The sequence below is a fragment of the Hylobates moloch genome, unplaced genomic scaffold (assembly GCF_009828535.3).
Source record: "Hylobates moloch isolate HMO894 unplaced genomic scaffold, HMol_V3 SCAFFOLD_6, whole genome shotgun sequence".
Taxonomy (NCBI): Eukaryota; Metazoa; Chordata; class Mammalia; order Primates; family Hylobatidae; genus Hylobates; species Hylobates moloch.
In genome coordinates this window covers 155,376,441-155,399,614 of record NW_026652281.1, presented here as the reverse complement: position 1 = coordinate 155,399,614, position 23,174 = coordinate 155,376,441, and the positions used below count along the sequence as shown (strand labels likewise).

Below are 23,174 nucleotides of genomic sequence, written 5' to 3'. Positions count from 1 at the left end.
AAAAAGAAAAAAAGAAAGCAACAGCCCATGATTCATGTGATTGGCTGAGACTAAATCTGTAGAAGGGATTAATGGTATCTCAATAAGGGTTTGCTATATGACTAAAAGAGGACAAAATTTTAAAAAACACTATATAAAATAATGGATGACAGCTGAACTGATAAGTGAACAAATGAATAAAGCAAACTCAGTTAAGAAGGGTGAGTGTGTAAGAGTGACCAAGAGAATGGAGCAGAGGGATCAGAGAAGGAGGCATATGAATTTAGGAAATATAATCTGGTACCCAAAGCCTATGATGGACTCATAAATTACCCCATTCCTATAATTATTTATACTCTTGAATGTCTTCCCTCCTTTTCCTACATTCCAAACTCCTTTGTATCCTTCAGATTCAGTTCAAATGTTAACTCCTCTGTGCACCTTTTCCTAACTTTGAGTTCCAACAACTCACTCCCCTTATTATAGCACTTATTATAGTACATTAAATGCATTTAAGTAAGGAATAATCCACATCTAGAGATGCTGAGAAAATGTTCAACAAAATTCAGCACCACAGACAATAAACACACTCAAGCAAAAATGAAATGAGGGGATACTTCCTCAACATGATAAAATACATAGACCTTTGTCCTAAAGCTAGTATCTACTAAATACACTAGAGGTATTTCTGCTATGCTCAAGAACAAGGCAAAGACACCCATTATTTTCCCTACAATTTAACACTGTACTAGACATATTAACCAATGCAATCAGGCAATATAAATCAATCAGATATGAGTAAAGAGGAAGCAAAACTACCTCTATTTGCAGATAATATTAAGAAGTCCAGAGAATGGATTGAGAGCATCCTGGCCAACACAGTGAAACCCCATCTCTACTAAAAATACAAAAATTAGCCGGGCATTGTGGCGCACACCTGTAATCCTAGCTACTTGGGAGGCGGAGGCAGGAGAATTGCTTGAACCTGGGAGGTGGAGGCTGCAGTGAGCCGAGATCGTGCCTGGATGACAGAGCAAGACTCCATCTCAAAAAAACAGTCCAGAGAATGAATGATAAAACTCACTCAGTGAAGTAGCTGGATATAAAATTGACACATTAAAATCAATAGCCTTCATTTATACTAAGAATCACAGTAAATTTACAAGTAATATGAAAAACCTATATAAGGGAAATTTTATACCAGTCTTGAATGACATTAAAGTATATCTGATGAATGACATTAAAGTATATCCGAACAAATAATCACCTCTCCTATTCTTGGATGTAGTAACATTATAAAAATGTCAGTGCATTAAGACAAGATATAGATAAGGATTTCTCAACCTCAGATGACATTTTGGGCTGATTTTTTAGTTGTGTGGATAGTGTGGACTGCCCTGTGCATTGTGGAATGTTTAGCAGCATACTTGATCTCCACCCAACAGACATCAGTAGCACCTGCCCCTCACAATTCCTCCCTCCAGGCTTGCAACAAGCAAAAATCTTTCAAGACATGGACAAATGATAAAATCAGTCCTGGTACAGAATCATTGGAACAGATGAAACAAAAATGATCATGAGTTGGCTGAGCGTGCTGGCTCACGCCTGTAACCCCAGCACTTTGGGAGGCCGAGGCAGGTCGATCACCTGAGGTCAGGAGTTTGAGACCAGCCTGGCCAACATGGCGAAACCCCGTCTCTACTAAAAATAACAAAAATTAGCTGGACTTGGTGGCAGGCGCCTGTAATGCTAGCGACTAGGGAGGCTGAGGCAGGAGAATCACTTGAACCCCAGGATCAGAGGTTGCAGTGAGCCAAGATCACGTCACTGCAGTCCAGCCTGGGCAACAAGAGTGAAACTCCATCTCAAAAAAAAAAAAAAAAAAAATGACCATGAGTTGACAACTACTGAAATTGGGTGATGGGCTGGGTATAGTGGCTCCTCCCTGTAATCCCAGCAATTTGGGAGGCCAAGACAAGAGGATCCCTTGAGCCTAGGAGTTCGAGATCAGCCTGGGCAATACAGTAAGATCCCATCTCTAAAACAAACAAAATACATTAGCTAGGCATAGTAGCACTCGTCTGCAGTCCTAGCTACATAAAAGGCTGAGGCTGGAGGATCACTTGAGCCCAGGAGGCTACAATAAGCCATGATTATGTAATTCCACTCCAGCCTGCGTAACAAAGTAAGAGACCCTGTCCTTTAAAAAAAAAAAAAAAAAAAGAGGCCAGGTGCGGTGGCTCACACCTGTAATCCCAAAACTTTGGGAGGCTGAGGCGGGCAGATCACGAGGTCAGGAGATCGAGACCATCCTGGCCGAAATAGTGAAACCCCATCTCTACTAAAAATACAAAAGTTAGCTGGGTGCGGTGGCGTGCCCCTACAGTCCCAGCTATTCAAGAGGCTGAGGCAGGAGAATCACTTGAACCCAAAAGGCAGAGGTTGCAGTGAGCCAAGATCGTGCCACTGCACTCAAACCTGGCAACAGAGTGAGACCACATCTAAAAAAGAAAGAAAGAAAAGGAAAAAAAGAAATTGGATGACAAATACATGGGAAGTCATTATATTATTCTACTTTTTTATTTATTTATTTTGAGATGGAGTCTCGCTCTGTCGCCCAGGCTGGAGTGCGGTGATGTGATCTCAGCTCACTGCAACCTCCACCTCCCGGATTCACGCCATTCTCCTGCCTCAGCCTCCCAAGTAGCTGGGACTACAGGCACATGCCACCATGCCCAGCTAATTTTTGTATTTTTAGTAGAGACGGGGTTTCGCCGTGTTAGCCAGGATGGTCTCAATCTCCTGACCTCGTGATCTACCCACCTTGGCCTCCCAAAGTGCTGGGATTACAGGCGTGAGCCACCGCGCCCAGCCTATTCTCTCTACTTTTATATATACTCGAACTTTTCCACAACAAAACTAAAAATGAAGTTTTCTTCCACTTTCTGTCCTTCCTTGTAACAGGAGTGAGTGGGTTAATCTTTTTCCTTTTATACTCCATACCTATTAAGAAAGTTGCAATTTAAAAACTTTGGATTCTGGGCCAGGCACGGCGGCTCATGCCCCATTCCTAGCACTTTGGGAGGCTGAGACGGGTGGATCACAGGAGGTCAGGAGTTCAAGACCATCCCCATCAACATGGTGAAACCCCTTCTCTTCTAAAATACAAAAATTAGCTGGGCATGATGGCGGGTGCCTGTAATCCCAGCTACTCAGGAGGCGGAGACGGTCAAATGGCTTGAACTCGGGAAACGTTGATTGCAGTGAGCCGAGATTGGGCCTCTGCACTCCAGCCTGGGCAGCTGAGCAAGACTCCGTCTCAGAAAACAAAAACAAAAAACAAAAACAACTCTGGTTTCTGCAAAGAAATCAGCACACAGGCTGGGCACAGCGGCTCCCGTCTATAATCCTAGCACTTTGGGAGGCCGAGGCAGGGAGATCTCTTAAGGTCAGGAGTTTGAGACCAGCCTAGCCAACATGGTGAAATCTCATCTCTACTAAACACAAAAATTAGCTGGGTGTGGTGGCAGATGCCTGTAATCCCAGCTACTCGGGAGGCTGAGGCAGGAGAATCGCTTGAACCTGGGAGGCAGAGGCTGAAGTGAGCCGAGTTGGCACCACTGCACTCCAGCCTGGGCAACAGAGCGAGACTCCAGCTCAAAAAAAAAAAGCAGCACACACAGACAACAAGGTCCTAAAAATATATATACTTTAAAAACATACTTTCAGCTGGGTGTGGTGGCTCACACCCGTAATCCCAGCACTTTGGGAGGCCGAGGCAGGTGCATCATTTGAGGTCAGGAGTTCGAGACCAGCCTGACCAATATGGTGAAACCCTGTCTCTACTAAAAATACAAAATTAGCCAGGTGTGGTGGTGCATGCCTGTAATCCCAGCTACTTGGGAGGCTAAGGCAGGAGAATCACTTGAACCCAAGAGGCAGAGGTTGCAGTGAGCCGAGATTGTGCCACTGCACTCCAGCCTGGGTAACAAGAGCAAAACTCCATCTCAAAAAAGCAAAAAAAAAAACAAAACAAAACAAACAAAAACACTTCCAAGTGGAAAATTTAAATATTTATCAAATGACAAAATGTACATTTATTTCTTTCTTTTCAGAGCTAGAGTGGAAGTTTATTTTAAAAGGCTTTAGAACAGGAAAGTAAGGAAAGTATACTTGGAAGAGACCTAAATGGGCACCGAGGTTAAGTGCCATAAAATTTACATTTAAAGAGTAAATATCAAACAAAGCCTTCTGGGTAGCTGAAGATAATGATGGATGTGTGAGAAGCAACCTATCAAAATCTCTTCCCCAAATGATAAGAATTAACTTCATAACTGTGACTTTTTTTTTTTTTTGAGATGGTGTCTCGCTCTGTTGCCCAGGCTGGAGTGCAGTGGCACAATCTCGGCTCACTGCAAGCTCCACCTCCCGGGTTCACGCCATTCTCCTGCCTCGGCCTCCCGAGTAGCTGGGACTACAGGCGCCCGCCACCACGCCCAGCTAATTTTTTGTATTTTTAGTAGAGACAGGGTTTCACCGTTTTAGCCAGGATGGTCTCGATCTCCTGACCTCGTGATCTGCCCGCCTCAGCCTCCTAAAGTGCTGGGATCACAGGCGTGAGCCACTGTGCCCGGCCTAACTGTGACTTTTATGCAAGACCTCACCCTCAGCACACTACCCAATAGACATCAGTAGCACCTCTCCATCAGAACTCCAGATGGTGGCATACTACTTACATACTTAAAGACAGAAAATGCCAAAAGTGCAAAATAAATGTAAGGTAAAAGAAAAAGTAGATGTCAGGGAAGATGGTAGAGTAGGAAGCACCAAGGTTCTATCTATCCACCTAGACAACTGAGGTGTCAGAATCTGTCTGATACAACTATTTTGAAACTCTGGAAACTATTTGAAGGCTTGTAGCTTCTAGGGGAAGGCCTGGCCAGTCAAGTGAAATTAATTTTAGTTGGCAGCAGCTACCCATCTCCAATCTCCTAATCTCATGGCTTGAAGCCGTACTAGCATCCCTAGAGTGGCCTTTGGTGGCCAAAGTGGCAATAAAGACCTTGTTCTCCAAATAATGGGGATCTGGGTTCTGACTGCAAATTACTGCTTTGAATCACGGAGGTACAAACACAAAGGCAGGCTGTCATTTTTGCAATCCCCACTGACCTGATGTGGCTTCCAGAAGATTTAAGGAACAGTGCCTACTTTTTTCCCCCTTCTGTTCTCCTCTTTTTCTGCTTTGGGGAATCGGACATTTGGCATGGTGGCTCACACCTGTAATCCTAGCACTTTGGAAGGCTGAGGTGGGCGGATCACTTGAGGTCAAGAGTTCCAAGACCAGCCTGGCCAATGGGGAAACGCTGTCTCTACTAAAAACATAAAAATTAGCCAGGTGTGGTGGTGGGTGCCTGTAATCCCAGCTACTCAGGAGGCTGAGCCAGAAGAATTGCTTAAACCCAAAAGGTGGAGGTTGCAGTGAGCCGAGATCACACCCCTGCACTCCAGCCTGGGTAACAGAGTAAGACTCCATCTCAAAAACAAAACAAAACAAAACAAAACAAAGAACAACTGCACACATGGGGAATTTAGAAAGTCACTGCACAAGGCCAGGGAAAGACGTGGGCCCAGAAAAAAATGTGAGAAGACCTACAGGTTATACTTCAGGCTAATTCCTGGACTAGTGCCACCCTACAGCAAAAACAAAAACAAAAAGACAAACAAAAACAAAACCCAGCAAATCCTACGGAAGTGGGAAAATCTGATCCCGAGTTGCAACACTGTATAAAAAAAAAAAAAGCATAAAAAAATAGGAAAGTATGGTTCAGTCAATGGAAAAAAATAAATAGAAAACATCTGTGGAGAAGACCAGATGGTGGCATGCTACACAAAAACAACTATCATAAAGATGCTCAGAGCTAGAGGCAAATATGAATGACTCATGAAAATAATGAATAAGTCGAAGTATCAATAAAAAGTAAACAAAAAGAAACCAAGAGGAAATTCTAGGAGTTGAAAGCATAATAACTGAAATGAAAATTTCACTAGGGAAATTCAAAAGGTTTAAGCGGGCCATAGGAAAAATCAACAACTTTAAGACAGGAAAATTAAAATTCCTTGAGTCTAAGGAAGAAAAAGAAGAAAATACTTAAAAAGTGAACAGAACTTAAGGGCCATACAGGATGCCACCAAGCAGGCCGAAATATGCATCGTCCTGGACCCTCGCATGGTCACACCAGCTCTGCCTAGGCTCTGGGGCCAGTAGCAGCTCTGTACTTCCCGAGGTCAGAGCTCCCGGAGGGAGAGGCAGGCTGCTATTTTGCTGTGCCACAGCCCTCACTGCTGTTGCCCTCAGGCTCTGGAGGGGGCACAGTGACTAGGGACTGGAACAGAACTCCAGGAAGTGCACAGCCACCCCACAAAATGTTGCCAGACTGTTGCCCACGCAGGTCCCCACTTCCACTTCTCCTCACTGGACAAGGCCTCCTGACCTGGGACTCCAGCACAACCATCAAGCCTACCTGAACGCTTCAGCTGGAGGTGGCTCTGCATTTCTCTGAGGAGGAAATCTGAGCGAGAACCCATAGCCCCTCCACCACTATAGCTAAAATGGTACCACACTATCCACCCTTGGGCTGGGAAGGAACACAGGGCCCGATCGCTACGCTGATACCTCTAGTATACTACAGCCACCATATGGAGATGAGCCCAGTCTCTCTACCTTGTGAGCTCCCATACCCAACTCTTCACCAGGCAGGGACCCTGGCTTTGGACAGCAGAACAGCCAATCCTCCCCTGGCTGAGCATTCCCACTGGTAGTGGCTCTGTCTTCCCTGAGGAAGGACTCCCAGAGGCAACTGATAGCCCCTATGTCACTGCCACAGCAGCAGTCCTGCACCTGCTGCCCTCGGTCTGGGGAAGAAACAGTGAAGCCTTCATCTGTGCTTCTAGCATGCCACAGTCACTATATGGACAGCAGCCCAGTCTCTTCTCCCTGTAACAACCAATCCCTGACTCTTCACCAAGTAGATCCCCCACCTCTGGCCAGCAGTGTAGCCACCTTGCCCCTCGGCTGAAGATTCCCAGTAGCAGTGGCTCCATGCTTCTGAGGTGGAGCTGACAGAGGCAATCGAAAGTCCCTCTGTCGCTGCCACTGCAGTGGTATTGCCCTTGCTATCCTTGGACAGAGGAAGGAACAAAAACCCTGAGTACTTCAGCTGTACCTCCAGGAAGCTGCAGTTGCCATAAGCAGCAGTCACTCTGTCTCACTGGTGACCTCCCTTCCCCTGCCAGCTCCTCCTGCTCCTCAGCAGGCAGGGCCTCCTTCCCCATCTTGGGCACAGGGCAGTCACCCACCCTGGGCCAACTGCACTGATTGATAGTGGTCCTGCATCTCTTTAGGGTAGAGGCCCATAGACAAGTGAAAGGCTCTCTGCCACAACCACCACCAACCAAAGTCCCTTCCCCTGTTGCCTCCAAGCTAGGGAGGGAACATAAACCAAGATCACCCCAGAGCTGTGGTGGGCAGCCTGGCAGTGCCAAGCTGAGGTGTGCAGCCAGCACTCGAGTGGGAGAGAAGCCCATATTTTCAGAGCACTGAGGACCACGGCTGCAATCTTGAGGAAATACAGAGGAGTCACATAGCTGAGTAAGAGCCTACCTACTGGCCATTACACTTAAGCGCCATCTACCAGACCACAGCCCAAACTTCAACACCAGAATTACTTTGCTAATATACCCCTCTGTGAAACTAGGACAAGAATTCAGCTACGAATAAACACCCTGCATAAAACACCGGCCCTCTGAAAACATTCAAAAAGAAGTCAACTGACTATACTCAAGTTACATCACAGTTAATGAAACATAAGCTCACACAGATGAAAAAGAACCATCATGAGAACTCTGGCAAATCGAAAACCCAAGGTGTCTTCTTTCCTCCAAAAGACTGCACTAGTTTCCCAGCAAGGGCTCCTAAGCAGGATGAAATGACAGAAATAGAACTCAGACCACGGACAGGAACAAAGATCATAAAGACTCAAGAGAAAGTTGAAACCCAATCCAAGGAATGTAAGGATTACAGTAAAATAATAGAGGAGGTGATAGACAAAATGGCCATTATAAGAAAGAACCAAACTGATCTAATAGAGCTCAAAAACATACAAGAATTTCATAATGCAATTGAAATGCAGAACAGACCAAGCTGAGGACAGAATCTCAGAGCTCAAAGACTGGCTCTCTGAACTCAGACAGATAAAAATAAAGAAAAAAGAATAAAAACCAATGAACAAACCCTGAGAATACGGGATTACGTAAAGAAACAAAATCTACGACTCACTGGCATCCCTGAAAGAAGTGGGGAGAAGGCAAGTACCTTGGAAAGCACATTTCAGGATACTATTGTCCATGAAAACTTCCCCAACCTTGCTTGAGAGGCCAATATTCAAATGCAGGAAATGGGCCAGGCATGGTGGCTCATGCCTGTAATCCCAGCAATTTGAAAGGTCGAGGCAGGCGGATCACTTGAGGCCAGGAGTTCGAGACCAGCCTGGCCAAAATGGTGAAACGCTGTTTCTGCTAAAAATACAAAAATCAGCTGGGCATAGTGGTGCACACCTGTAATCTCAGCTACTCGGGAGGCTGAGGCAGGAGAATTGCTTGAGTCCAGGAAGTGGAGGTTGCAGTGAGCAGAGATCACGCCACTACACTCCAGCCTACTGGACAGCAGAGTGTGTGAGACTCCATCTCAAAAAAAAAAAAAAAAAAGAAAAGAAAAAAAATAGAGGACTCACATGATGAAAACTACAAACACTGATGGAAGAAAATAAAAAAGACCTCAATAAATAGAACGACATATGTTCACAGATTGGAAGACTAAATACAGAAAATTGATATACAGGTTTACTGCAATTCCTATCAAAATCTCAGCAAGATTCTTTTTGTAGAGATTGATGATTATTCTAAAATTCATACAAACAAAAGAACTACGGTAGATAAAACTTTCTAAAAAACAACAAGTAATCACTCTACCCAACATTAAAGCCTGTATATATACAGCAATCAACACTGTGTGGTATTGGCAGAGGAACAGAAACACAGAACAATGGAATGGAAAAGAAAACCCAGAAACAACCCAACAAACACGCCCAAGTGACTTTTGACAAAGGCACCAAAGAACTCAGTAGAGGAAAGATGGCTTCAACAAATAATGATGGAGCAACTAAACATTCACATGCAAAAAAATGAACCTCGCATCTAACACAAAAATTAACTCAAAAACGGTCAAGAATATAAATGTAAAACTATAGCACTTCTAGAAGAACATGGCAGAGAATCTTCATGATCTAAGTATAGGCAGAATTCTTACATTTGACACCAAAAGCACAATCCATAAAAGGAAACACTGATCAACTGGACCTCAGTAAAATTAAAAATTGTGTTCTGCAAAAGAACCAGTAAAAAGGATAAAAAGACAAACTACAGAGTAAGAGAAAGCATTTGTGAACCACGTATCTGGCAACTACTATCCGGCATATATAAACATCTTTCAAAACTCAACAGTAAAAAACTCCAAAATAACTCAACTAGAAAATGAACAAAATACCCAGACATTGTATTAAATAAGAAGCACAGGCCAGGTGTGGTGACTCACGCCTGTAAGCCCAGCACTCTGGGAAGCCGAGGTAGGCAGATCACTTGAGGTCAGGAGTTTGAGACCAGCCTGGCCAATAAGGTGAAACCGCGTCTCTACTAAAAATGCCAAAAATTAGCTGGGTGTGGTGGCGTGAGCTGAGATCACACCACTGTACTCCAGCCTGGGTGACAGAGCAAGACTGTCTCCAAAAAATAAAAAATAAAAAAAGGAAATACAAATGGCAAATAAGCACATGAACTATGTGAAACATCAACAGATGTTAGGAACATGCAAATTAAAATCACAATGTATTTCACCATATACCTACCAGAGTTGTTAAAATAAATAGTAGTACCAAGGCAAAATATTGGCAAGGATGCAACAACCCTGGATCATTCACATGCTACTGGTGAAATGTAAAATGGCACAGCCACTCTGGAAAACAACTTGGCTATGTCTTCAAAAACTAAACATACAACTACCCGATGACTCAGCAATTGCACTCCTGGGCATTTATCACACAGAAATAAAAACTAATTTTTGCACAAAAACTTGCACATGAATGTTTGTAACAGCATTATACTTAAATGCCAAAAACTGTAAATAATCCAGATGTCCTTCAACAAGGGAATGGCTATACAAACTATGATATACTCTACCAAACACTATTCAGCAATTAAAAGAAATGAAGTACTGATGTATACAGCTACACAGATGAATTTCCAGAGATTTATGTTAAGTGGGGCAAAAAAAAAAAAAAATCCCATAACGTTGTATACATTTTATTATTCCATGTATATGACATTCTTGAAATGATAAAATTATAGAATGGAGAACACATTAGTGATTATCAAGACTGCAGAAAAAGAGGCAGGGAACAGGGGCAGTGAATAAGAGGGAAATGGGTATGTCTAAAAATGGATACCAGGAGGGATCTCTGTGCTGACTGAAGGGATCTTTCTGTATCTTCACTGTACCAATGTCAATATCTTGGTTGTGATATTACACTATGGTTTTGGAAATGAGTATAAGGGACATAGAATCTTTCTATACTACTTCTCACAACTGCATATAAATGTACTATTATCTTAAAGTAAAAAATTTTCTAAAGAAAGTAAAATTCCCCTGAAAAGTAAAAATATCAAACTCATACCATCCTCCAAATCTAATCTCCTTCCAGTGCTAGTATCTCATTGAATGACACCGGCCATCCCAGAACAAACCAGAAACAAAACAAGCATCCCTGACAACCCTATCTCGTATATCTTCCACGTCGAATCCAAGTCCTGCTGGCTGTATCTCCTGGACATCTCTGGGACTGGTTCACTTCTTTCCGTCTCCAACACCACTAACCTAGTCCAAGTCACTCGTTCATTCATTATACAACTGGACGCCTACCCTGGCCAGGGACTGTTTTAGGTTCTTGGAAAACAGGAGTGAATGAATGAGGCAACCCCTCCTACAGCAGCTTACAATGCAGAGGCAGAGAGAGATGATGAAGACACAGGTCTATTACACAGTGCTAAGCACAGGGAAGGAAAATAAAGCACGCTGAGGAGATAGCGTGGGGGCTGCAGGGCTGCATGTCAGATGATCTGTGCCTGTGTGAGCCGAAGCCTGTGCAGCACAAGGCAGTGAGTGAGCCACATGGACGCATGACCGCCACGAAGAACGGTCCCAGACAGAAAAAAGCAGGGCAGAGGCCCTGAGTGGGGGCCTGCTTGGCCCCCCTGACAAACCTCAGGGCGGCCAAGGGTGATCAGAGGCCTCGAATGAAGGCCAGAGTGGAAGGAGATCAGGGTGAAGAGGTAGCCAGGGCCAGACCATGTAGGTCTCTTGAAGGCCATGATGGGGACTTTGGGCTATACCGCATGGGATGGAAACCAATGGAGATTTTGAGTACAGAAGCAATATGGTTGATTTACTCTTTAAATAGACAATTCTGGAAGTTATGAAGAGAAGAGATGTTGTTGGTAGGAGGGGAAAGGCAGGGCATATGTACGAGTCTTTGCTGGCAAACAAGAAAAAGACTAACTCATACAAATTGAACTGGACTATACTGGGTAGGTGTGGTGGTTCAGGCCTATAATCCCAGGATTTTGGGAGGCTGACATGGGAGGACTGCTTGAGGCCAAGAGTTCAAAAACAGCCTGGGCAGCATAGCAAGACCTCCATCTCTACAAAAACAAGTAAAATGAAACAGGGCTACAGAGCATTGTGGCCACACTTCCATCTTGTCAGCAGTCACTTTTTAAACCCATTCCAGGCCATGTCATAAGGGCTGCTGCTAAGCCCCACAGCATTCCGTGTAAATCAGGAAAAGACAATCCTCCCCGTGTGCAGTTGCGCTTCAGCAAACCTTGCTGAGCAACCCCTCCACTCACCACCCTGCACAATTCAGCCTACCCAAGATGGCTTCTTGCAGTAAGAAAACAAAGCAGGCCAGGCGCGGTGGCTCACGCCTGTAATCCCAGCCTTTTGGGAGGCTGAGGGGGACAGATCACTTCAGGTCAGAAGTTCAAGACCAGCCTGGCCAACATGGCAAAACCTGGTCTCTACTAAAAAAATGCCAAAAATTAGCCCGGCATGGTGGCATGTGCCTGTAATCCCAGCTACTCGAGAGGCTGAAGCACAAGAATCGCTTGAACCTGGGAGGAGGGCACTGCAGTGAGCTGAGATCACGCCAATGCACTCCAGCCTAGCCGACAGAGCAAGAGTCCATCTCAAAAGAAAATAACTTTGTACAAGTACATTTTGAGGCTACTGGAGGTTCAAGAGAGTCCTATCATGGAGAGCATAAGTTTTTCTATCACTGGCTGTTCAAAGGGTAGGTTTTTGTCTAAAATATTTTTTTCTTTTTTAAAGTTATATAAACATAGACGGGGTCTATGTTACCGAGGTTGGTCTCGAACTCCTGGGCTCAAGTGATCCTCCCACCTTGGCCTCCCAAAGTGCTGGAATTACAGGCGTGACCCACCTCACCCAGGCTACAGGTTGAGTTTTTGGTTCGAGCTAGAGTTAATAATCTGAGATAATTCCAGGAACATCCCAGTCCTTCAACCACGCTCTCAATAAAGTGAGCGCGCACGGGAAAAGGAAGCTGTCCTGGGGCAATCTTAGTCCAGGCAGACAGGAACCCCAACAGGGGTGCAGCAGAGATGCAAGCACGTCAGCACCCTAGGAATGCCATCTGACTTCCATCTGACAAAAGGAGGAGGAAGGTCATCCCACCACGAGGAATCGGGCAAGAAACAGCTCTGACATCCTTCCTTACTCAATAAACTGCTCACGGTTTTCCCGCAGGGCCATCCTCCCGAATCTGAAAAGGGACTGACTGACAATACCATCAGGTGCCCGGCATCCCTCTGGACAGCTCTGCACTCCAGTCATATTTTCAGCCTGTTAATACTGCTCTCTAGAGGGGAGACTTACTCAGCCATCAGATGCTCCCCAGTTAAAGGGAAAGGGAACAATTCTTTCCTCCTGATCTTCCACACCAGATTCAGCCCACACATAATGGCCAGACTGACGCCGCTCTTCAGTCTCACCTGGTTCCCTGCTGCCTGCATTCAACTTACTTTGTGGTGGTCTCTGGCAGTTCATTAAATTTTAATTTAATATACAATTAGTGTATTTCTATCAAAGGAGATTAAAAACACAAGTGTGGTTCCCTTATTAAAAAAAAAAAGTTCAAGCTATCATCACGAGAAAGCTCTCCCCAGCACAGGGGCTATGGGGACCAAGGCTGCCTGCCCTGCGGCTCCTCGCTGGACCCATGGCACGAGGGGCCATCACTGAGCCCTCTGGACTTGACAAGCCCTGCACTGTGGCGGTCAGGTTCCTCACATGGGCTGACAGCTGCAGAATACAGCCTGGGCCTGCCCTGGGATACGTGTGGCTCCTCAGAGCCTGTGTTTAGCTCTCAAGCACCAACCAAACTCTGTGACAGGGCCCACGGCTCTCTTCAGTGCCTGGCTCTACCTTCTCCTCACTGGCTTTACTTCTTTGGACCTTCACGAACACCATTCTTTTTTTTTTTGAGGTGGAGTCTTGCTCTGTCACTAAGGCTGGAGTGCAGTGGCATGATCTCGGCTCGCTGCAAGTTCCGCCTCCCAGGTTCACGCCATTCTCCTGCCTCAGCCTCCCAAGTAGCTGGGACTACAGGCACCCGCCACCATGCCCGTCTAATTTTTTTCTATTTTTAGTAGAGACGGGGTTTCTTTTTTTTATTTTGAGATGAGGTCTTGCTCTGTCGTCCAGGCTGGAGTGCAGTGGCGCGATCTTGGCTCACTGCAAGCTCCGCCTCCCGGGTTCACGCCATTCTCCTGCCTCAGCCTCCCCAGTAGCTGGGACTACAGGTGCCCAACACCACGTCTGGCTAATTTTTTGTATTTTTAGTAGAGACGGGGTTTCACCATGTTAGCCAGGATGGTCTCGATAAAATCCTGACATTGTGATCCACCCGCCTCGGCCTCCCAAAGTGCTGGGATTACAGGCGTGAGCCACCGCGCCCGGCCACAAACACCATTCTTTAGGCCTGAGCAATTCTTCAGTCCTTTGATCCCAGGCCCTTCCACAGGGAAGCCTTTGCTGACGCCACCTGCCTGCTCTGCACTCTCACAGCACTGAGTGTCTTTCCCATGTGGTCCTCACTGGAACGTGTCCTTCTGTGCCTTGTGTGCACTGAGTGTGTTCACCTTGTCCCCCACCAGATTGTGCACTCCAGAAGCATGAGACCTGCATCCCTTTCTGCCCAATGCTATACAAAGCTGTGGGAGAGGGTTCAACCTCAATCCCCCAGAGCCAGAGCCCCCCCAGTTCAACTGCTCTCAGCCCCCCACTGCCACGATGGCCCCTCCCCGTTTCTCTCCTCTGATTACTTCTCAGGCTCTGTCAGATTCCTCCTGCTTAAGCACCTCGCAAATGCTGTTTCCTGAAATTCAGGCCTCCACTTGGCCCCCTCACCCGGCCAGCTCCAGGCTTCTAATGCCCGTCATGCTGATGGCTCCCTGACCTCCCTTGAGTCTCGGCCCTGTCACTACACCAGGATTCCCTGACTACTTCACTCACATCTCAAGTGAAATCCATCCCACACCCAACTGCTCCTGTGCCCTGATCACGCAGGCGCTGCCTCCTCCCTCACGAACTCATGGCAAGTGCCTTCATCCAGGCCCTTCCACCTCCTGCCTCCCTCCATGACTGCAATCGCTCTGCAAGGCTTCCCGCCTCTAGTTTTGCCTCACTTTCAATCACGATACTCCCAAAGTGACCATCTGTATTAAATTCCAATCACATAGCAACGTCATGAATATATTCTCTTTGTGAAAAATTAAAACATTACATGTAAATAACATCCCCTTTCATGGACCCATTCTCAATCCCATTCCAACTGTAACTAATGTCACCAGCTAAGGTGTGTCCTTCTAACCTTTCTCTCTGCTTACGTGCATGCACATTACACATACACATAATTTTCATTAGACATAAATGGTGGCGTCCTAACAATGCTCTGTAACTTTTTGGGAGCTCTGTCCACGTCCCTGGATTTGTTTTCAGGGTGGTGATGCTCACCAGAGTAAGGACACGCCGCAGGTCCCTTCATTGTTCTTACACGGATGGAGACTCAACTGTTTCTGATTCAGACCAACTTTTATAAGATACCAAGGACGAAATGATTCCTGCCCAAATCCTTCAATGATTTCCAGTGCCCCACGGGACAGTTTCCACCTCTTAGAACTGTGCCCAAGCACTTACCACGCGGCCCTTCCCTAGCTTTCTAGGCTATCTCCTTCCTCACCTCCTCCTTTCCCAAATACACCCTGAGCTTCAGCCAGAGTGATTATTTGAAATTCCTTAAATATACTGTTTGCTGAATGAATACATGAAAATACAGCCCTATTCTAAAACAACAGGAAAGAGTAAGAAAAGAGATTGAGGGATTCATGGGGAAGTGACTACAAGGGAGTAATCCTGTCTAAGAGCCTGGGCTTCCCCTTCCCCACCACTTCTTGAGGCCTGAGAACCCTCAAGGGAATTTCCCAACCAACGTTCCTACCTCCTCTCATTAAGCAGACCCGTCTGCAGCGATTCCCGAGCACCTCGGGCCACCCACTTACCTAAAGAGGAGACGCCAGAACTGTCTTTCTCCACCTTCCAGGGATCTTCTCCTTGCTGCAACAGGGAGATGACTTTTGGTTTGGTAAACGACAGTCCTGCACATAAACAACAACAAAAAAAGTCTCAGTCTTCGTTTTGACACAACGAAGTATCCTCTGATTATTAGGGTACCGTGGCTTTTCTACAGAAGGAACGTTGCATGTATGATGTAATTAAAACTTATAAACTGGCATCTACAGAATGATCTATCAAGTAGCTTTTTTTTAAAATGAGAAAACATCTTATGATTCCTTTTTGAAGATGGATTTTACAAGATTCATCTGACTGGAAAGAAGTGGGAAAGGCAATGGTAGGTCGATGAAGAAGGATGAGGTAAGCCCTCTGCTGAGGATGAGCAAACAAACCACAGAACAACCAAAGCAGGAAAATGCTGCCTGAACTATGAGAGAATTTCTAATGTGAAATTGTGCAGCAGGAAGGAGATAATTATCAACATTCACCCGCCAAGACATAGAGCAATTCCATACTTATTAGGAGAAAGTAAGTTTTCAATGTTTATTTATAGAGATCTGATTCACACAATCCTCAAACTCAGCTCAAATTTTTCAGTGATCAACTGCTTTTATTCAGGGAAGGAGGTGCTGAGATATCCTGATTTTTGAATTCTGTTTCTAGAGGGGAAATTTCCTTACCCAGTGAGACCAGGTTCCTATAGTTCTCCAGCATCACATCCCGGTACAAGTTTCTCTGAGAAGGAGCCAGCTTTCTCCACTCATCCCGGGTAAAGAGCACAGCCACGTCCTCGAATGTCAGTGACACCTGTAAGGAAAAGTCGTTCCAGCTCACCCAGGACCACCCTCACAGAGTGGAGGGGGCGGCAGTGGGGAAGACAGGCTGCCCGTGAAACACTTCTGATACTGTTCAAGCTTCTGAAGGTTCCAGGTCATTCTTTTAATGAACAATTGGCCAGTAACAAATATATACTGAGCAGCACACAGTGAGATTCAGGCCTTGTGCAGCCACTGTAAGAGATGGGTGGAGGAATTACGGCCATTAGTGGGAGCCTTAATTAGAATAATCTTTCATTGGCAATTTTATAATACATAAAAACTTAGAACTGTGTATAATCTTTAACTCAGCAATTACTGTAAGAAACAGTGCACAAAAATATAAGCACAAGGATACTTATCATGGTGTTAGTAGCAAAAAAAAACAGGAAACAACCTAAATACTCACTGATAGAGGCTGGGTTAAATAACTTACGGCACTACCTGTGTGCTGATTCAAGCTTGAGGATAATAATGATGAAAATCAGAACACCTCTCTTTTACTGAATGCTCTACATGGGCCAGACACTATAGAGCTTTATATTAATCGTTAGTATATACTTTGTCTAACCTTCACAATTACCTTATGAAGAAAACAGTTATTGTTCCCATTTTACATCACAGAAAGCAAAGTCACTGAGAGGCTAAGAAATTTGTTTAAAGTTGGCTGGGTGCGGTGACTCACGTCTGTAATCCCAGCACTTTGGGAGGCTGAGGTGGGTGGATCATGAGGTCAAGAGATCGAGACCATCCTGGCCAACACAGTGAAACGCGGTCTCTACTAAAAATAACAAAAATTAACCAGGCATGGTGGTGTGCACCTGTAATCCCAGCTACTCAGGAGGCTGAGGCAGGAGAATCGCTTGAACCCAGGAGGCAGAGGTTGCACTGAGCTGAGATCATGCCACTGCACTCCAGCCCGGAAACAGAATGAGACTCCAACTCAAAAAAGAAAAAAAAAATTTTTGTCTAAAGTCACACAGCTGTTCAGTGGTATAGCTGGGATTCCAATCCAGGCAGATGTCCTGGGCTCCATTCAAAAGTACTCTAAAACCGCCTCTCAAAATCTAACACATACTTAATAAATAAATAAGTTAATCTGCACAATGCACTTAAAACCATATCAGTCTCACATTAAAGGTTCAAATGTTAGCTATTATCACATTAATACAAACAAATACTAGGCAATCATTAGAGCTGATGGTATAAATTGCTATTTGTTGACATAAAAAGACATCCATGAAAATGTTAAGTACAAAGCAGGTTATATATCACTGTTTCGAGTTTGTCCCCATTCAAAAAAATGTTTCTGGCCAGGTGTGGTGGCTCATGCCTCTAATCCTAGCACTTTGGGAGGCTGAGGCGGGTGGATTGCCTGAGCTCAGGAGTTCAAGACCAGCCTGGGCAATACGGTGAAACTCTGTCTCTACAAAAATACAAAAAATTAGCCGGGCGTGGTGGCATGTGCCTGTAATCCCAGCTACTCGGGAGGTTGAGGCAGGAGAACTGCTTGAACCCAGGAGGCGGAACTTGCAGTGAGCCGAGACTGCACCACTGCACTCCAGCCTGGGTGACTGAGTGAGACTCCCTCTCCCAAAAGAAAAAAAAAATATTTCTACATACATAAAAAATTATTGAGACATGCAATAAACTGAATGACAGTGATTATCTCCAGATGGTGGGGTTAAGGGTGATTTTATTTTCTATCGTATATATGAAATATATAGAGTATACAGTCATGTGTCGCATTAACGATGGAGGTACATTCTGAGAAATGCATTGTTAAACCATTTCATCATTATGGGAATATAAGAGAGAAACCTGGATGGTATGGCCTCCCACACACCCGGGCTATATGGTACAGCCTGTTACTCCTAGGCTACAAACCTGTACAGCATGTTACCGTACTGAATACTGTAGAGAACTGTAAGACAATGCTAAGTGTCTGTGTATATAAATATATTTAAACATAGAAAAGGCATGGTAAACTACAGTATAAAACAGACGAAATGGTACACCTGTACAGGGCACTTGCCATGAATGGAGCTTGCAGGACTGGAAGTCGCCTGGCTGAGTGGTGAGTGAATGTGAAACTTAGGACACTACTGTGCATGACTGTAGACATTTTAAACACTGTACACTTAGGCTACACTAAACTTATTTTTTTTAAGTTTTCTTTAACAAATTTCCTTAGCTTACTGTAACTTTTACTTTCTAAACTTTTTAATTTTTTCAAACTTTGACTCTTTTGTAGTAATACTTATCTTAAACACATTGTCTAGCTGTACAAAAATATTCTTTCTTTATATCCTTATTCTATAAGCCTTCTCCTATTTTGAAAGCTTTTAATTTTATTTTTACTTTAAAAATTTTTTTGTTAAAAACTAGGACATAAATACACACATTAGTCTAGGCCTACACAGGGTCAGCATCATCAACACCACTGTCTTCCACCTCTACATCCTGTCCCACTGGAAGGTCTTCAGGGGCAATGACACACATGCAGCTGTCATCTCCCATGAGAACAAAGCTTTCTTCTGAATACCTCTCGAAGAACCTGCCTGAGGCTGTTACAGTTAACTTTTTAAAAAACAAGCAAAAGAAAGACACTGTAAAATAACAAGAATAGTATAATAAATATATAACCCAGCAACACAGTCAGATATTATCAACTATTATGAACTGTACAATCGCATATGTTGTATACTTTTATAGGACTGGCAGGCTGCACGGTAGGGTCTGTTTATACCAGCATCACCACAAAACAGGAGAAAAGCCTTGCACTATGATGTTACAATGGCTTTGTCGTTAGGAGACAGGAATCTTTCGGCTATGTTTTAATCTTATGGGACCACTGTCACATTTATGGTATTTTATTGACCAAAATGTCATTATGTAACACACGACTATATAAATATACACATATCTATGCACGTATATATACACACGTATCCATAAACATACATATATATACACACATATACATATGTATATATACACACACATATGTATATATACACACACATATACATATGTATATATACACACAACATATGTATATATACACACACATATACATATGTATATATACACACACATATGCATATGTATATATATAAATGTCTTATCCTCTAAAATTTACACCATGACCCTGCAATATTTATATGGTGAAAAAGAGCATCAAATTATTTGCATATTGGGGAAGAGTACAAGAAATGATCTTTGTTCTCAAAGAATGTATAATCTGACTGGCAGACTAGAAAATGCATGAAATAATTTGAACAACTATGTATCTGCATAGGGCCCTGAGACAAGAACACAAGGTCCAGGGCAGCCAAGATCCCAGGTCATGTGCTTTGCTAGAGGTAGCAGCAGGATCATAATTCCAGTTTTCTAATTGTGAACTCTGCACTCTCTCTCTGGTCTTAAAATTCCCTTCACTGAATTTTACACACAGATCTACACATTACTGATGCGTGGGCAGCAAGGACAGGAAGGATGCCACAGAGACTCAGTCAGACACTGGGATGGAGAAGCTTCTAGTCAGGAGAGCAGCTTGGCTCTGCGGGAATGGAATAAGAATGCCTTCAAGGACAAATACCAGCTCAAATGCACAATAGCCTGTTCTGGCCACATCCTCAGCTCCCACTCCACTGTGTTGGCTAGTCTAAAACATAATGCCGCCAGGTGCGGTGGCTCACACCTTTAATCTCAGCACTCTGGGAGGCTGTGGCTGGTGGATCACAAGGTCAGGAGATTGAGGCCATCTTGGCCAACATGGTGAAACCCCATCTCTACTAAAATACAAAAAAAAAATTAGCCGGGCGTGGTGGCACATGTCTGTAGTCCTAGCTACTCAGGAGGCTGAGACAGGGGAATTGCTTGAACCGGGGAGGCGGAGGCTGCAGTGAGCTGAGATCGCGCCACTGCACTCCAGCCAGGTGACGGGGCAAGATTGCGTCTCAAAAAAAAAGGATAATGCCACACTGCAGAAGCGCTCTAGTATCACGTGGCTGGATCTGCCCATACTCCGAAAGACGCACCACAGGAACGACTGGGTGGTCCGAGGGAACTCACAGCCAGACATACTTGGACTGTGCTCAGGTTACTTAACTTTTCTGAGCCTCAGTTTCCTCACATGTAGAACAAGAATTGTAATTGTTGTGCTACTGTGAGAGTGAGAGAACAAATGTAAAGCCCTCAGCCCATTCCCTAGCGTGCTGGACACTCAGTGGACATTATTATTGTTAAACAAAAAAATGAATAAAGGATAACACCTTCTGGGCCCTAAACACATTGTCCTGCAGTTTCTATCCATATTAACATTCATATATTAATACAGTAATGTCACTCAGCAGCCACAACCACCATATACTGAGCAGTTAACTACTCAGTGCCCGGTCCTGATCCAAACACTTTCCACACACTAACTCATGTGATCCCCTCCATCTACGCTGGGAGGTGGGCACGGTTGTTATTCCTATTTTACAGGTGAGAAAACTGAGGCACAGAGAGGTGAAGCCCAAGGCCCACAAACAGCAACAGAGGAGATGGGTTAAAACGCTGCCATCTGGCTTGACAGCCCTACTTCCTAACTACCACCTACGCTGCCTCTGCACTACTGCTATCCCATGAAACTCTTCTGCGGCTACCTGAGGGGTCTTCTCTCTGTGTCCTGCGAGTCAAGCGACCTCTCCAACTCTGTTCACTCTTGTCTCACCTAGAAAGGATGGCCTCCTCATTCCCACTACACAAAAATGAAAACGGTCTGCAATAGTTTTCAAGAGAGTGATACAAGCAAAGAATATGATTCACAAAGTTAAGAGGGAGAAAAAACTAAAAGCTATGCGTTGGAGAAGCCTGGGGAAGGGTTGGTGTTATGAGGATTCTCAGGGGTGAAGAGAGAAAGTATTCCTGCAAAGGATAGGAAGGGAGACATGGGTGAGTGAAGGAGGCAGGGATTTTCCCCAGATGTGTAAGTTTGTTCTGTCCCTAGTGATAGACAGACTTGTGGTATCTTACTTGCCAAACTAGTCACACAATGGATGAAGATTAGTGAACAAAGTGTGTTAATTAAAAAAGAACCACTAGACACGGATGGGGGGGGGTGGGTGGTCCTCCCTACAGAATCCACCACTCATGAGGGCAGACCAGCTCCTCCAAAGGAAAAAGACTTGGGCTCCATCCTGGCTGAAGATGGTCCCGGGTGAAGAACTCCAGTTAGTGGGGAAAATCCATCCACTAGGATCTGAAGGAGCAATGAGCTCACCTGGGGCCTCACTTCCCGCTGCCCGGCAGCCATGTCCTCTTTCTGGCTCTCCCGTGAGGACGGTGCAGTCTCCAGAAGGCAGATCTGAGAAGAAAAAGGGAGCCAGGAAGAACCCCTTCTGCTTTCCAGCCCTGGAATCCGCAGCTCTGAAACCCCGACTTCCGCTGAGAAAGACCCCGCGCGCCCTCAGAGGGATTCGGGAGGAGCCAGGAGCCCGCGGACCAGAGCAGCGCTGGGCAGCCAGGCCAGGCCCAGGCCTCACAGGCTTGGGGCTTACAGAGGGGACGCTGGACCCGCCGTGGCAGCAGCGACCCGCTGAGCCCATCAGGGCCAGGGCTCGCCCCACGCCGCTGAGTTCCTCGGCGCCAGCTGGCACTGCCAGCACCCACCGCACCGCTCAGGAAACTGAGGCAGCACCGGGGCACCTGCCCCGTTCACGCCCCTGAGAGGCAGGCCGGGACTCCCACCACGACGGCCCCGGGACGACTTCCCTCCGCCTCAAGCCTTTTCCCACCTGGTTCCTCTCCCTCCCGCCAACAAATCATCTCCTGACTCCACAGAAAACGGCTTTGAAGACGAAAGCGCTGGGTGTCCCGAGGCAGGAGGGGTGGCAGTCCTGGGGACTGACTCAGAAACCGGGCCCGGCTGCCTCTGCCCTGCGCTGGGGGTCCCGGCGCCTCGAGTCCGCGAGGCCCACACGGTGCGGGCAGGGTGGGCCCGGGAGGAAACGCCTGGCCCCGCGTTCACGGCGGGCGGCGCGAGCCAGAGGCAGGGGCATCGGCAGCGGCACCAGAGCGGCCCATGAGGGGCGAGAGTCCAAGTCCTGGCGCGGGGTCCGGTGACAGACGCGGGGGTGCCCACCCGCGCCCAGAGGCCCTTGGAGCCCCGCGGCCTCAAGCCGTCCTGGCGCCAGGCGCCGCCTCTTCCCGGCGCAGCCAGCCATGCCGCTCACCTCCCCAGCATCCGGCGTTCCCGGGCCGCGCCTCTCCGCCGCACTCCGCAAGCAGGAAGCTCCAGCCTCCTGACCCGGCTCCTCCGACGTCTGGGCGACCTCAAGCCCCGCGCCGCTCACCGAGCAGCGAAAGCTCCGCAGAACGCCGGGACCTAGAGGAGCAGGGCGGCCGCTAAGGCCTCTAGGAAATGGAGTCCACGGGAGGACGCTGGCTTTCTGGGAAGTGTAGTTCCACGCGTTTGAGGCGGGGTCGCAGCTGAGCTGTTAGGCGCCCACACGTATGAGAAGGCCCGGGTGAGCTGTGGAGCCCCGGGTTCCTGGTTCTTCGGAAGAGAAGGGGAGGTTCCCGGAGGGCAGTAACCTGCAACTCTGTGTGTGAATTTCAGGATGGCGTGGGCG

At 46.0% G+C, this 23,174-nt stretch overlaps 1 protein-coding gene across 2 annotated transcripts in view; it reads right to left on the bottom strand.

The window, feature by feature from the left end:
* ZNF354B (zinc finger protein 354B) overlaps nucleotides 1-22,949 on the bottom strand; it is a 30,651-nt gene extending 7,702 nt beyond the window's left edge. Inside the window, exons 1-4 of one of the 2 annotated variants that reach the window (XM_032158832.2) lie at nucleotides 22,776-22,949; nucleotides 21,824-21,907; nucleotides 16,420-16,546; nucleotides 15,727-15,822 (exon numbers count right to left, since the gene is read on the bottom strand). In XM_032158832.2, coding sequence (XP_032014723.1) covers nucleotides 15,727-15,822; nucleotides 16,420-16,546; nucleotides 21,824-21,856 — 256 coding nt within the window. In that variant the 5' untranslated portion in view covers nucleotides 21,857-21,907; nucleotides 22,776-22,949. Of the gene's footprint in view, nucleotides 1-15,726; nucleotides 15,823-16,419; nucleotides 16,547-21,823; nucleotides 22,555-22,775 lie in introns of those variants that run through there. The other variant, XR_009213921.1, reaches the window with a different exon arrangement.
* Nucleotides 22,950-23,174: the final 225 nt, after the last annotated feature.